Genomic DNA, 17002 nt, shown 5'->3' on the forward strand with positions numbered 1-17002 from the left:
TACTCTGGAGAGGTAAAAAAAAAAAAAAAAAAAACAAATAAAACTAATACCTTATACCTTTAAGAACAAGTATGTTTGAGTTTTTTTAAATGAGCAAATACATTAAAGAGACTTGCTATACAAGTCTGTATATACAAGTCCTGCTTGCTATATAATAATTCATTTTATAAGAAGACAAACAACATATCAAGTTTGCTTTAAAAAGACATTTAATTGAAATATTTAATTCTACAATTTTCTATATGATAAAATTTTTATATATTGAGGGAGAAATTCCAAAATATCCCAAGAGGCTATTTTAAAATTTTATATAGTCAAATAAAAATCCCATTTAAAAAAAGTACATGCAGGCTTTCTAGAAAAAAAAATAAGAGCCACACACTTGAACATTTCCATGGGAAAGATTCTCCACCTCCTTTACCTCCCTACCCATGTCTAATTTGCATCTCAAAAAAGAGATTTAAATAAAGAATTCAATAGTCTACTACATAAATATTTAACAGAAGATACAATGCCTTTTAATTTCTTTTTAAAAACCTGATTGGGGTACACAGTTTTGTTTTAAATCTTTTGATGATTTTTTGTTGTTGTTGCAAGAAAATGAGTTTAAGAAAAAAGAAATGTGTCAGAGAGCACAGGAGCAGCTCAGAGGAGGAGAGGCAGAGCCAGTGGTCTCAGGAGGCTGCTCCCACGTCCTTGCAGGCTCCTTTTTGTAAAACCTGATTAAAATTAAGCTTAATTAGATGAAACCAAAGTAAACAGAACTGCAATCTTCATTTTGTTGTCTGTCGTTTCAAGTGAATAAATTTTCTTCAATTCCTTAATTCAGTCCCAAGTAGCAGTAGGCAATCTGACGCCTCAGCTCTATCCCTAGGAAAGCCTTTCCACCTATTAAAGAACAAAAATAGCTCTAGGTTGCAATAAGATAACCCATATCGGTAGGAGTGTAAAGCGATACAGTCTTTTGCTAAAGTAATTTGGAATCGTGTATCACTGTTCAAAAAATATCTTATTTTCTTATTTTGTGGTCCCTACTGCAAGGAAATAAAAGCTAGGTGAATAAGAAAGATTCATATGAATGAATATTTGGCATAACTTTATTTACAAAGCTATAAAAATTGGGACTGACCTTAATATCTAAAAGCAATGTAAATTTAATACACAGTTTTAAAAGATATTCAAATGATCATATATTGCTTTTATAATCATAAAATAACAAATGCTTTTTAATAACAAAAAATGGGATATTGTCCAATTAATATGCTTTTCATTATATACTTGGCATATTCTTTTCTTAAGAAAAGTTAAAATCTTGGTTTCTTCTAAAAGACTAATACAATTTCTATGGGATTTAGTACAATCTCATTTTGTGGTAAGTATGCATGAGTGGGCTGAAAAATGTCATTACGTAAAGAAAATGTATCCCACCATTTCCACTATAAACACTGAAAAGTTGGCATAGCTATGGCCTTAATCCCCTTCAGCAAACCTAAAACTGGATCCTAGTTAGTAACTGGCAAGATCTTATTATTTGATATTTCAATCTTTATGAACATATTCTATTTTATCCCCAATGCCTGGCATAGAGCAGGTACTCACTGAATAATTAGATTAATAAATTCATTCCTCAGAAAAGTGAATGACTCAGATTTTCCTTAAAATGACACACTAGGTCAAGTGGAAACAGGCCTTGAAAACTGAGGGCACAGCACAGTGTTGAAATTAAAAGACAGTAATCTGGATTACAATTATTATACATTATAGAAAATACTAGCATCCAAAGGACAGGTAAACACAAAGCAACGAATGAAAAGACAGATTTTAGTTTTGGAGGACAGTGGAGGGATTTTTGGGGTACAGTTCCAGGTTCTGTTTTCATGCAGGACCACATTTAATTTCTTTCGCCTTCTCATGTGGGCGACAGCAAGAATCAGACAGGTGGAGTAAGCTCTCCAAGTCACTCTGTCAGTACCTGGTAGAACCAGAATTTAACTGATTCCATCTGATTGCAAAGCCCAAGCTTTCTTTGTACATTGTTCCTCAACACATTTGGGATATAAATGGCCTAAACAACACAATCACGTCAACCAGATGCACTCCCTTGCGTAAGAGGGGAGAGACACCTTGCTTCTAAATTACTCTAAATTACTCCGCCATGACCTTGGCCTTGCAGCCATTAAGCAAATCATTTGACCTCTCTGCATTTATTTCATAATACATAAAATGAAGAGAATCATAAATGATACCTTAGGACCCTTCCTATTCTAATATAGCTTTCTAGTTCTAAGAGGATTAAACCTAGAGAAAGAATTCATGTTAAAGTGGTCCCTGATGACTAAATCCCTCCACAGGGGGTCTGAGACAAAAGCTCACCTGGTAATATTCCCTACTGGTACTAAGACAAGGCTTTATAAAAAAGCATTTCTAACACACATGTAATGAAATGACTGGAAGCTACATCGAATTACTGTAATTTCTAACAAATATTAACTTCCTTAAAATATTTACGATCGGCATAATTCTCATGTACAGGTTATTTTTAATATTAAAGAAACAATGCCTGGTGTTTCCTCCCATTTCCCTCCTCTCTCCTTCAAAGTCCTCAACAAATTTGTCCTTTGGGGTGAGTGATAACTTTTCTCTTCTTGCTTTGTATATTTCAAAGCCAAAACAATGCCAGAATGTAAAAAATTTTTCTCTAAAAAAGTTAAACCATCCTTCGGAAACATAAAACAAGGGGAAGCCATTTCTGTTTCTTAAAATAAAAAAGGAACAATAATCGCTTATCAAATGTTTTTATACATAATTAAATAGGAGCATTAGACCTAAGGAAAGTAGGAAAGCAAAGGAAATCCAGAAATCACTGCCAAAAAATTCATTTTGTTACCTTGTCTGATGGTTACTTTAGAATTTCAGTTTCTAATACTAAGTTCTCTTTTTCTTTGAAAAATGCCAGACTCTCCAGGGTTGTGCCCTTATCTTTCAGTCAGTATTCACATGTCAGGCCTGGGTTGGATACCAGTGACAGATAGTTAGGTACATGGAAAACGGACAAGGTCCTGAAAGTCTCAGAATTTGTAATTACAAAGAGGAAACCATGACCATGTGATAGCTGCTAGGTGAAGTTAAGTACACAGGGTTATGGAAATACTTTAAAGAAAAAAAACCGAAATAAAAAAAGTTGTGAAGTCTTTGCTAGGACAAGGGGCAGACTCAAGCGAAAGACCTCGAGGTGAGAGTCTCACACATCTGAGAAATTACAAGGAGCGCTGAGTGGCTGGAGCAGAGACTGCACAGGGAGAGGCTGAAGGGACACAGATGCCAGATGAGGCATGTCCTAGCAGGCCACATGACAGAGCCTAGCATCTCTCCTGGAGACATGGAAAGTTCCTGAATGAACTGCAGCAGCGAGTGACATGATCAATTTCTTTTGCAGAAAAATATCCCTCACTGCAATGTAGAGAATGGATTGAAGGGGGAGAAAGCCTGACTGCAGAGAAATCCTTCAGGAAGTGGCAGCAGTGAGCCTGGTGAGATGATGGGGAAATAACCAAGGCATTTGAGAGAGCAAGGTAAGCCCAGATCTCTGGCTTCCACACCTGAAGAAATGGTGGTGCGTGGCAGACACACTAGTGAATAGCTCATGGCAGCTGGATAGAGGGTTCTGGAGCTACTGAGCTGGAAACAGGAGTATGGTGTTCATCATAACACAGGTGGTACAAACGACCAGGGAGATGTCAGCTAGGGAGCGTGTGCAGAGTAAGAAGAAAGCCCAGGAAGAGCCTTGGGAAACCCACACAATAAAAGAACAGGCAGAAAAGAGGAACCTTTAGAGGAGTGACCAGGGAGATGTCAGCTAGGGAGCGTGTGCAGAGTAAGAAGAAAGCCCAGAAGAGCCTTGGGAAACCCACACAATAAAAGAACAGGCAGAAAAGAGGAACCTTTAGAGGAGAGAGAAGAGCCTGAGTCCAGAAGCAGGAAAATAGAGAGAGCGGGTAAGGAGAGATTACCTGCTGTCTCTGTTTCAGGTGGTGCTCAAAGATTCCTGAAAGGTTAAGCGAAATGGACTGAGAAACAGCCCCCAGAAAACGTCTCCTATGTGCTGTATGGGGACAAATACAAGTGAAACATGGGGTTTTAAGATACCTACTGAGGAGAGTTGACAAATAATTTTAAGGAAAACATATGAAGATAATACACATCACTTCCAAGTATAAAGGAAGGAAAAATGTGACAAAGTGCAAAAGTTTTTCTTTTGCAAATTCTCATCTTCTTTAGCTTGAAATTAAGTATGCAAACCTTTGATTTAAAGATGAGATAGTAAAATACAGTTTTGTGATGTTCTCAAAGACTAACAGATCCAGAAGGAGAGAACACAAGCCCATTATTTTGGCTTGAGGTTCATTCATGACAGCAAGACGCCCTATGCTTCTATCAATATTTACTCTATCATATAATTTACACATACCCTCCCAGTGAATCGGGGTAATACATAAGTACAACCGCAACAAAATCATGTCTTGTGCCTTGTGGGAAGCTGAACTGAGCTCTTCTGTCTTCATATAATTCTTTACTTAAACCCTGTCAGTACAAAAAGCTTCTCACTAGTATTACAAGATAGCATAGCACTCATGATAAGATTTTTTGATATAATTGCTTTATATGCTTACTCTGTTCTAAGAAATAGTAATAACCAGCAATGTATGAAAATGATACCATAAGGAATATTGAATACTAAAGTCTATTACTGTCTATTGCAGCTGTTCCCTTACTTAAGTCATTTTCATTCACATAAATTCATAAGCAGAAATGAATGAGACACAGAAATGTTTCAGTGGGATTCTAATTTCATGTCTCTTACAGGACAACAGGGAATAAAATCAGTGCTTTTATCAAAACATTTTCAGGCTGGTGCTGGTTTACTTTGCTATTGTTTGGGGAAAACTAGGGAATAATCTGAGTCAATGAAAACAGAATGCTAATCTTCAGTTCATTTCTGATATTTTAATTCCGTCTATAATATTCAATGTTTTCTATGAAGGAAAACTTTAAGAAGTGTTACAAATCTTGGTTTGTTTTCAAAGAGACCAAGAAGACGGTTTACTGTCCAGTAGAGTATACATTCTGTGAGAGAAGGCACCCCATTTGTTTTATTCACTGCTGTGGTCCCCAGGACCTAACACATTTTTTGACATATAGTAGCTGCTCAATAAACATCAGTGCAATGAATACTGTCCTGTAGAACATGAACGTATTCGGTTGGCCAAAAGACAAAAAGCTAATAAAGAATATTGTGTCTTGTACACTTACTGTTGGAAATTTTCCATGTAGCACTTTGCAGGGATTATACTAAAAAGATCAGTTACCAATTTGATGACCAATAAAAATTATTATTCAAAATATCAGTCCAGTAGCCTACTCTGAGGGATTGGCTTTTATTTTTATCTTATATAAATGAAAGTGTTTATATCTCACTCTTTTTCATTCTGCGATTTTTAGTTAAGGTTACATTGTTCTCTTGTTGTAGAAATTAATTTGTTAATTACTGTTAGCTCATTCTACATTTGACAAGCAAAAATAATATAAAAATAAATCGATGTCAGTAACCTTTGAAAATTGGTCACCTCTACACTGATTAACCACTGAGCTCAAAAATATTTTTTCTTTGCAAAATATGATTATATTATAGGCTCAGATGTGTCGATGTCAGTAACCTTTGAAAATTGGTCACCTCTACACTGATTACCCACTGAGCTCAAAAATATTTTTTCTTTGCAAAATATGATTATATTATAGGCTCAGATGTGTGGTCATCACAAACTAATAGGCTTCCTTTATGTATTTATTATACAGAGGTTTTAAAATTTAAAAAGTACTTAAACAATTTAGATATAATTCTCAGTTTGTATGATTTGCTAGTAATTTTACCTTAGTTGATTTTTAAATGTGGGGATTTAAGCATCAATAAAAACAAAAACAACAAACTTAGCATTTTCAACAATCTCTTCTCTGCAAATTATTTGGTCTGATCTATTTCTTTTATAAATGGCACATAATTTATAATAGATCTATAAAATTCAGTTTTCTCAGGTTTGAATGTTAATTATCAAATCTGCATATAATTTATTTTGAACTTTCAAATGCTCCACTTAACAAGAAAGTATGTTATTACTTATTTGGGAAAATAGATGATCACACCCTTCAAGAGAGGATGTCCCATGTCTTCCCACTCAGTTCTAATTCCATACTGCGGCACCATTTAGAACCACCCATGGTGTTATGCAGCACAGATCACTGGGAAAGCGGGCACTCAGGAAGAATAGACGCAACCCCACTATAAGGGAAAAAGAAGAGATTGGGGGAGATGGAGAGGCTTACAATACTGCTGACTTCCCAAGAGAACACCAACATGTGAGAAAGCCAGACTGTTCCATATTAGAGACTTTGAAAGAGACATCCCATTTTAGATAAGCAAATGAATAACCAATGATTTCTCCCCAGGATTAAAACCTCCCGATATAACTCTGCCAAACAGAAGAGAAACTATGGCTCTGAGAAGAACACGTGGCCCTGTTTCAAAAAGAGAATTCAGCTCAAGGTACCTTTGAGAGCCCAGTGTGATTTATTCAGTTGGCAATAGGAATACTAAGGAATACTCAAGGAATATTTTGATCACAAAATTAAGAAAACAAATCACAATCCACAGACAAAACAATAAAACTACAACAAGCAAAGATAATTTACAGTCTTTTGAGGAAACATCCCAGAACCTGTCATTCCTTGTCCAATTTTAGGACAGAAATTGAGTCTTACTCCAATTTCAGACACAAGTGCCTTGTGTGTGTGTTGTTTTTGTTTTTTTTAATTTTTTACCTCATTGCACTTGTTTATTCTCCTCGCGACAATAAGCTGGATCATTCCTCGCTTGTTGCCTTCAGTAGACATAGACCTTCTTAGGGTTTCCATGGCATCTTGATTTGTCCTGCCCAACAGGGATTCTCCATTTACTGCTATTAGTTGATCATTCACCCGAAGCCTTCCATCCTGGGAAGAAAACAGGTAAAAATAAGTGCTAGTAAATAGTCTGCTATAAAAGAAGTTGATTTCCCTTTAGTTAAAAAAATAAAAACCAAGCAAATAAAAAGGAAGGGGGGGGGCTTTAATCCTAATGGATTATGCCCAATTGAATGCTAGCATAATAATGTCTAAGTAGCCATTGTAACCTGTGTCTATTTCAATCATTTATACATTTGTAAATCAAGTCATTATCATAATCTGTTTACCAAAATAGCATACTAATTCAAAGGACACAAAGTGATTACTTTCTTGCTTCCAGAAACACACATAGAGGTTATTTACAACCCAAGACATGTAAAAGTTCAAGGCTATTAGACTATTGCAGAGAAGTGCCCCCTTAACAAACAGCCAGGAAATTTTCTCCAGGCTGAGAAACAGAATAAGTGACCCACAAACCCCATAGAGGTTATTTACAACCCAAGACATGTAAAAGTTCAAGGCTATTAGACTATTGCAGAGAAGTGCTCCCTTAACAAACAGCCAGGAAATTTTCTCCAGGCTGAGAAACAGAATAAGTGACCCACAAACAGGGAAGGGAAGGGGAGGGGAAAAATTAGCCTTCAGTATATGCCAGCTCCGTGCCAGGACCTACGCTAGGGCTCTGCATAGATTATCTTCATTTAACTAGCATGACTGTGGGATGCAGGTTCTGTGAGATAAAAAATTAAGAGGTGAAGTCATGGACTCCATTTCAAAATGACACATCACTGAGATTTCTCCGAGTCGTTTGATCATGGATGGGGTATTATAAAGAAACCAGAAAACATCTGTTAACTGTATACACTTCCAAAATAGAAATAGTGCTGCAATTAAACGTTTTTGTTAATATTAAGCATATGATTGATAAAATGGACATTTGCTTACTTTAGATGCTGCTCCTCCATTAATAATGGACTTGACAAAGATTCCCAAATCTGCATGGTTCTCTTTTGACCGGTTACCTTTGACACTGACACCAAGACCAGCAGATCCTGAATCATTAAGTGGAACTTCAAATGTCAGAAACTCCCTGGTGCCATCAGGTGTGAGAACAGTATCCTCATCTTCTGCTTTCTAATAGGGAACAAAATTGCACAGCACATTATATTCCAATGTTTCCTTCTCACAGTTATTTTTAATGATTGTTAATGAGCAGTTCTTTAATCATAACAGGCATAATATTTCCACCAACATTCCACGACAAGATCCATGATAACAGTGCATCTGCATCCCCTCCAGATGATTCCTGGAACCAGCTGTTAATATTTTTATGTGGCACTTATTTCAATATTGAAACAAACCTAAACCAGAGTCTGAGAAATACAGGGGGAAATGTAATGGAAGCACTGAAGACATATAGATTCCTAGAGTTTAGGGTTTGTTTTTTTTTGTGCATGTCTGTTTATTTATTCTAAACCAAAAGAGAAAAATAATAACAGGAGTCAAAATAAACAAATATAATTCATTTGTCCCTTTTTTTTCATTAGAAATTTTCAATGTTATTAATAGTTCAATGTTCACTAATGGTGTATCTTTTTTTATTCACAACAAGAACAAATCCTAATGATACAAAGTCAGCAGAAAAAAATACTCATCAGGTTCAAGAGAGCCACTAAAGAGTTTTAACCTTCACCATCTGTGAGGCAAGGTACAGATAAACATCATCAAAGTACACATAGACGGCAACACAGAAAATTCTTCCAGGATATTGTACCTACATAATACAGCTGGGGAATATTACTCAAGCTATATTGTTTAAATAATTAGGTATATATCAAACTTTACTTTCATAATAGTCATTGCCAAGTACAGAAGAAGACTACTTTACAATACAACACACTTAGATATATAAATTCTTGCTCATCACCCTTAACCCAGAGAGGAAGAAATGAAAGCTCAATGTAGACCCTAATGAAATGCAGGGAGATGACATATTCTGTCACTAAGAAATGTTACACTCCAGCGGAGAAAGCAGTCTGTCTGCTGAGCTCCTCTTCAGTAATCCCCCCTACAGCACCAACTTCAACCACCATCTTTGTGCTAGTTATCTCTGAGTTGGCGAGGCCAGGGCTCTAATTCAAGCTTGGTATTTCCAGCCATGTAATGGACACGTGGCACAAGCTCTACAAACCAAAACAAAATGCCTCATCTAGTCCTATGACCTCTTCCTCCTCCTCTTTTTCCAATTTGGAACTATTTCTACAGCATCTACTTAGTTATTCAAGCTGGAATTATCAAATTATAAATGAAGAATGGCAAGACATAAAATGGCATACAATTAGGCTGGAATTTAATGCATCCTTCAGAACTGTGCCTTTAAACAATGTTCAATTACACAAATAAAAGTCGGGTATTGCAAAGTGATGGTAAGTGGGTAGATTTCAATATTTTCCTTTGCCTCCTACAATATTTTCTAAATTTTCTAATAAGAATTAAAATCAATATAATGATAAAATAATTTTAAAATTGGGGGATTTAACACGCAATCTCAGTTGTCTCAATTAGATTACATAATTTTTGGAAGGATACTATTTATCTGTGATTTTTTTAGATTATCATAATACAAACGATATACTATTTTTAAGTTTTCAAATCCATAATAATGTCATTTGTAAAGTGACATTTCAAATTTACTAACATTCAATGTTAACATTTTATGGTAAGACATCTTTTCTGCCATCTTCAAGCATGGTCTCTTAGTCATTAAGGGAAGGAACACGTCAATTAAATAAAATGGCTAATGTGTTCAAGACACGAAAACTGTATAATAAAAAATGCAAAACATACAAGTTGAAAAGATACAGGGCAATAACTATGCTACCTACTCAAAGTAAACACATATTAGCATCAAAATCCAAATAAAGCCTAAGCCTGCTATTGCAAAACTCTCTTATATTTAAAATATTCCCAGAGGACAACTATAACTCAAATAAACTATTGTATTGGGGAGAAATTATGATCAAATACTCATATCAAAATACAGATATCACATTACACATTTAATACACAGCACTATGTTCATATATACTTTTTGCTCTACAGACCTAAGCAATCAATTTACTTTTTATTTTTATCCATGTGGTTTGAAAGAATTAGAGTATTAAATAATTATTTTGTGTGAAAGAATAGTGCTACCTCAATATAATCTGATACGGAAGCACAAAGCATACGTAAATTTTGATATTTAAAATACAAAATAGCATCAAAACACATCTTAGTCCCCTTCTACTTTCAATTCAGAAGTAACTGAAAGACACAATTTACTCTGTCAATCTGTATCTATATTCCTGGAAAAACTGCATTTGAAAAGACATGAAAAACAAAGATAGTCCTTAGGTGGATACATTCATGCCTGATCATTCGGTGTGCTTACTTGCCTCAAATCTGGAAGGTTCTTAGCTGTTACCTACTGATTCGGATCTTCAGTTTGGCTTTTTAATGTTTACTGATTTTGACTAAGACTAAGAGTTAAAATTCTCATTTTTTTTTCTACTTGAAAAATCAAGACAAGGAGCTGACTGAATATGAGAAGAAAAATTTTAATCAAATTGGAATCATTTCCTAACTGCCATACTCTGACCCTGTTTTAAAGGAGACCACATCCTCCACGGGACAGTTTCATTTATTATGAAAACAGCATGATGGGAATAATCTTTTTCAGCTTCCTTATCAAGTCTTAAGTCATTATAATCATTAAAAACATTTTAGTGAGAGAGTGTATATTTCATTTGGTATTCTGTTATTAACCCATTTGGCCCTTGACATTAATGCCAACTTTTAGAACTTAATTCTCTGGTGGCACAATGTTAAAAATTTGTTCTTCAAAAACCATTTAACATGTTATATTATGGAGAACTTTCACAAAGTCTTACTAGTATGGGGATCTCTAAATTCTGATATAAAGCAGTAGCTGATTTTCTGTCACCTTGTTATTCCATCTAGATTCTGTAATTATCAATTGTTTCTAAGTTCTTTCTACAAAAATATAATAAATGTGTTTTCTTTAACTTGCTTCTTGAGTCATTTGTGCGTGGTCATGTCACTCAAGTGCATGTGTAATGTGTCTTTCATGTACATACATGTCTGTATACATTGAGTGATTTTTTTCCATCAAAGCAACCCATCAGTTCTTCCTTTGCCCATTTTTCCATCGGCACCTTTGCCTTTTAATGCCCAGGAAAAAAGGGGCATTTTTGCTAAGCATATTAGAAATAGAGAGCCTATGAAAGCTATTTACTTTCCTACTATTCTCAGAACAGCAGAAAAGATGTACACTTTTATCTGCAGTGAGACAGAGATATATATGCAAGTGGCCGCCACCACCATAGGCTGGTCTTCTTTCTTCCATAAACAACAGTCCCAATAGCTGTGAGGACACAACTGGCCCACAGGCCACTCTAAGTCTGCAGTAAATCTGCAGCACAGGTGTGTCTACAGAAAAGGAAATGATGGTTGATCACGTTAAGCAGCAGAAAAGTAATCATGTGAAGAGTTATCTCTGAGCCTCAACTTAGGAAAATTTTGATAAGAATGTACAAAATATTGGGAAGAGGCAGAAGAGACACGGTCTACACAAATAATCATATAAGACCATAAAATTACAACAGTGAGTGGCAATATCTGATTTTGGGCTCTGCAAAAAAAATAAATGACTCGGCAAACGTTTTATCACCCCACTACAATTTATTGATTTCTCTCCCAACATCTGCCCTTCTCCATAAAGTTAATATCTTTAATGCATAAATCCCTGATAAATTAATAACCAAAAGCTGAACACTCCCACATCAAATGGGAAAGGGATGTGAACAAGCCATTCACTAACGATGAGTGGACCAATAAGTAAGCCTTCAAGTAAAAGGTTCAATCTTACTTGCAAAGAAAGACATGCAAATTAATCTATCAGCAAAAGTTAACAAACTGCTAAAGATTTTTTCTTTTAAATAACGATATCCGACAATGAAGCTGTGCTGAATTGGGCACATTCTTGCACCGATGATGAACATGATCCTAAATTGGAAATTGAGCAGAATTCTATTCTTATTTATTCCTTCCTTCATTTACGCTATGAAGGACATTCATTGGGACAACTAGTAAAACAATATTTTTAAATCAATGTTAATTTACTGATTTTGATAACTATAATGCAGTTACATAGGAAGATGTACTTCTTAAGATACACACACGGAAGTATTTAGGGATAAAGGGCAAGTATGACTAATTTATTCTCAATTCAGAAAAAAATTATATAGGGAGGACTGGGTGAAAAGAGGGGGTAGAGGGAAGAAAATTATATATCAAATATGGTAAAATATTAACAACTGGAGAATGTAGATAAATGATATACTAAAGTTCTTTGTACTCCGGGAACACCATTTAACTATTCTGGGGATTTTTTTGGCAGCTGGCCAGTCATTTACATCTGCAGTGAGACAGAAAGAGATCTGAACTCTTGTTCATGGTGTTGTAACACCATGCTCTAACCAACTGAGCTATCTGGGCAGCCCCACTATTTAAATATTAAAGTGTCTTAGAAAAGTATTTCATGAGACAGAAAAGTATTTATGACTAAGAAACTGGGCTTTACCCTGTGGGTTTTCATATCTTCTAGTATGTCACCCAACATAAGCCTCAACACCCTATTTTTAAAAATTGTTGAATGTCAATCATCCCATATCAGTAGAAGATTCACAAGGAAGGGATTTGTGTCCGTCTTCACCTGTGCCTGGGGTGGGACATTTATTAGCCATAGGATATGTGCCTGGGACATTTTATATATTAGAGATATAGGTAAAGAAGAAAACCATTAAAAATATACATCAAAATGATGACACTTAAGTCAGAGAGTTGCAGGTGATTTTGATTTTCTTCTGTGCTTGACTGAATTTTCTACAGTCAATATGAATTACTTTTGTAATATAAAAAAAGTCCATTGGGTACCATTTCTTTAATACTCCTTCCTCAAAAACACAATGTTGGGGAGGACAAATTGGTAGAGGGTTATATATGGTAAGCAGGGGCTGGTGCTGGGAGGGGATGGATGATGGATGAGTACCTGATGAGGTCTCCTAATCCTCAGCAGGTTTATGAGATTATCTACTAAAACAATCGTGGCACAGCAGAAGACCATCATATTCTCACATCCAGCAGAAAGTTTTATAGAAATTAAAGAGACAATATACTTATTCAACACACAGTAATTAAATCATATGCAGCTATTGTGGACAAATATGAACAACGATTTATGTTTTTAATGAAGAGGAGACTTTTTAAAATACAGAAATTATCTTTATTTTTTGGCAAAAAGAATAACCCTCCAATCACACCCTGAACTTTAAGTTCTATATTTTAATTTATCCCATATGTGAGATGAATATTTATGTATGTTGTTTGTGCTGATATTTTAAGGTTAATTATTCTTATTAGTAAAGTTAAAATGTCACATCTGGCTTTACTGTGCTGTTTTCTAATTTGAATAGTAGATGCCAAATACATTTTTAAATGTCCCCAAATTGAGGGACATTATCAAAATAATTTGCTTCAAATATAATTTTTTAAAGTAATTTTTTTCAAGGCAAAAAGAATAACCCTCCAATCACACCCTGAACTTTAAGTTCTATATTTTAATTTATCCCATATGTGAGACGAATATTTATGTATGTTGTTTGTGCTGATATTTTAAGGTTAATTATTCTTATTAGAAAGTTAAAATGTCACATCTGGCTTTACTGTGCTGTTTTCTAATTTGAATAGTAGATGCCAAATACATTTTTAAATGTCCCCAAATTGAGGGACATTATCAANTGCAAAGAAAGACATGCAAATTAATCTATCAGCAAAAGTTAACAAACTGCTAAAGATTTTTCCTTTTAAATAACGATATCCGACAATGAAGCTGTGCTGAATTGGGCACATTCTTGCACCGATGATGAAGGTATAAAAAAGTACAATATTTATGAAAGCCAATTTGACAATCCTTATCAAAGGCCTCTTCAGTTTACACTTTGCTTAACCCAGAAATATTACTTTTAGTAATATAACCTAAAAGATGAATTGTGATTACATATAAATAAGATGTACTTCTTAAGATACACACACGGAAGTATTTAGGGATAAAGGGCAAGTATGACTAATTTATTCTCAATTCAGAAAAAAATTATATAGGGAGGACTGGGTGAAAAGAGGGGGTAGAGGGAAGAAAATTATATATCAAATATGGTAAAATATTAACAACTGGAGAATGTAGATAAATGATATACTAAAGTTCTTTGTACTCCTGGAACACCATTTAACTATTCTGGGGATTTTTTTGGCAGCTGGCCAGTCATTTACATCTGCAGTGAGACAGAAAGAGATCTGAACTCTTGTTCATGGTGTTGTAACACCATGCTCTAACCAACTGAGCTATCTGGGCAGCCCCACTATTTAAATATTAAAGTGTCTTAGAAAAGTATTTCATGAGACAGAAAAGTATTTATGACTAAGAAACTGGGCTTTACCCTGTGGGTTTTCATATCTTCTAGTATGTCACCCAACATAAGCCTCAACACCCTATTTTTAAAAATTGTTGAATGTCAATCATCCCATATCAGTAGAAGATTCACAAGGAAGGGATTTATGTCCGTCTTCACCTATGCCTGGGGTGGGACATTTATTAGCCATAGGATTATGTGCCTGGGACATTTTATATATTAGAGATATAGGTAAAGAAGAAAACCGTGAAAAATATACATCAAAATGATGACACTTAAGTCAGAGAGTTGCAGGTGATTTTGATTTTCTTCTGTGCTTGACTGAATTTTCTACAGTCAATATGCATTACTTTTGTAATATAAAAAAAGTCCATTGGGTACCATTTCTTTAATACTCCTTCCTCAAAAACACAATGTTGGGGAGGACAAATTGGTAGAGGGTTATATATGGTAAGCAGGGGCTGGTGCTGGGAGGGGATGGATGATGGATGAGTACCTGATGAGGTCTCCTAATCCTCAGCAGGTTTATGAGATTATCTACTAAAACAATCGTGGCACAGCAGAAGACCATCATATTCTCACATCCAGCAGAAAGTTTTATAGAAATTAAAGAGACAATATACTTATTCAACACACAGTAATTAAATCATATGCAGCTATTGTGGACAAATATGAACAACGATTTATGTTTTTAATGAAGAGGAGACTTTTTAAAATACAGAAATTATCTTTATTTTTTAGCAAAAAGAATAACCCTCCAATCACACCCTGAACTTTAAGTTCTATATTTTAATTTATCCCATATGTGAGATGAATATTTATGTATGTTGTTTGTGCTGATATTTTAAGGTTAATTATTCTTATTAGTAAAGTTAAAATGTCACATCTGGCTTTACTGTGCTGTTTTCTAATTTGAATAGTAGATGCCAAATACATTTTTAAATGTCCCCAAATTGAGGGACATTATCAAAATAATTTGCTTCAAATATAATTTTTTAAAGTAATTTTTTTCAAAAATTAAAAATTGGCTCAAAGAAATTTGTTCTCCAAATATAAAAAACAAAAATAAATTGAAATGTTCCAGATTTAGGAGACTAAAAAGACGTGACAACTAAATGCCATGCATGATCCTAAATTGGAAATTGAGCAGAATTCTATTCTTATTTATTCCTTCCTTCATTTACGCTATGAAGGACATTCATTGGGACAACTAGTAAAACAATATTTTTAAATCAATGTTAATTTACTGATTTTGATAACTATAATGCAGTTACATAGGAAGATGTACTTCTTAAGATACACACACGGAAGTATTTAGGGATAAAGGGCAAGTATGACTAATTTATTCTCAATTCAGAAAAAAATTATATAGGGAGGACTGGGTGAAAAGAGGGGGTAGAGAGAAGAAAATTATATATCAAATATGGTAAAATATTAACAACTGGAGAATGTGGATAAATGATATACTAAAGTTCTTTGTACTCCTCTTGAAACCTTTCTGGAAATCTGACATTTCAGAATAAAAATTACATATCATTATTAACCCAGAATAGTTTTACTATATTTGAAAGTCTTTATTGTAAGAGTTCAATAGTAAAAAAATTCATACAATAATTTATCAATTATCAAATTTATCAAGACATTATCAATTCTATCACTATGCTGCAAAAGGATAATAAAAAATAACTAAGATATATTTCCTAAAGGAAAATACACGAAACATTAAGAAATTATTATCTTACTCTAGTAACAGTAAATTCAAATAAATACCTTAAAAACTGGTTCAGAGATTCACTACACATCATCATTACTATTTCTGTAAGATCATGAAAATATTATTCTCTCCCAATTTTGGAATAAGATTATTTTAAAATAAGTTTGAGTCAACATTTATAGTACTAGAAGTTGCACACATTTCATGCTCAAAACCAAACTATTGCAGTCAACATATGACTAGTGTGTGTCAACATAAATCTTCAACAAAAACCTAAAATTACAAAGTTTTGTATACTTCCATGTGTGTTCTCTACAGTATTAAAATTAATTTCCATTACAGGCCTAAAGAAATGTTTGATGATGAGTTTATCCCAAAGAATCTGTAGTTTGGGATGAAGAGGTAACAACTCAGATTCATCCCCCCATTAGTCTCCTATTGGCTTGTCTAACTCGACTGTTTTTTCTTAACATACAGTGGATCAATATAGTAGCCTGCACTTGATCTACTATAATCGTTAGTTAAATGATCCTATCAATAACCATGTTTATTGCCTAGCTCATTAAATTTCTAAGTCACAGCTATAACCTTTCTGAAGTTAGCCTATTAGGATGTCTTCTGATCTTCAGGAAGGTTCCCAAAGAATTCCCAGTGTATCCCTGTAGTTTAGTAGGGAGAGTCCACTAATTCTTTTTAGAATGTATTTTGAGGGCCGGCCCGGTGGCGCACTGGATAGTGCGCCGCTTGGGAAGCGCGGCGGCGC

General features: G+C 34.6%; 1 protein-coding gene across 14 annotated transcripts in view; it reads right to left on the bottom strand.

Annotated features, from left to right (window-relative positions):
- The window catches only part of PARD3 (par-3 family cell polarity regulator), a 714454-nt gene that overhangs the window by 260900 nt on the left and 436552 nt on the right, over positions 1-17002 (bottom strand). For all 14 annotated transcript variants that reach the window (XM_008568729.1, XM_008568725.1, XM_008568720.1 and 11 more), the window contains 2 exons: positions 7942-8130; positions 6874-7044 (listed from right to left, as the gene is read on the bottom strand). In XM_008568729.1, the coding sequence (XP_008566951.1) occupies positions 6874-7044; positions 7942-8130 (360 nt within the window). The remainder of the gene's footprint in view (positions 1-6873; positions 7045-7941; positions 8131-17002) is intronic.

The sequence above is a fragment of the Galeopterus variegatus genome, unplaced genomic scaffold (genome assembly GCF_000696425.1).
Source record: "Galeopterus variegatus unplaced genomic scaffold, G_variegatus-3.0.2 Scaffold436, whole genome shotgun sequence".
NCBI classification, from domain to species: domain Eukaryota; kingdom Metazoa; phylum Chordata; class Mammalia; order Dermoptera; family Cynocephalidae; genus Galeopterus; species Galeopterus variegatus.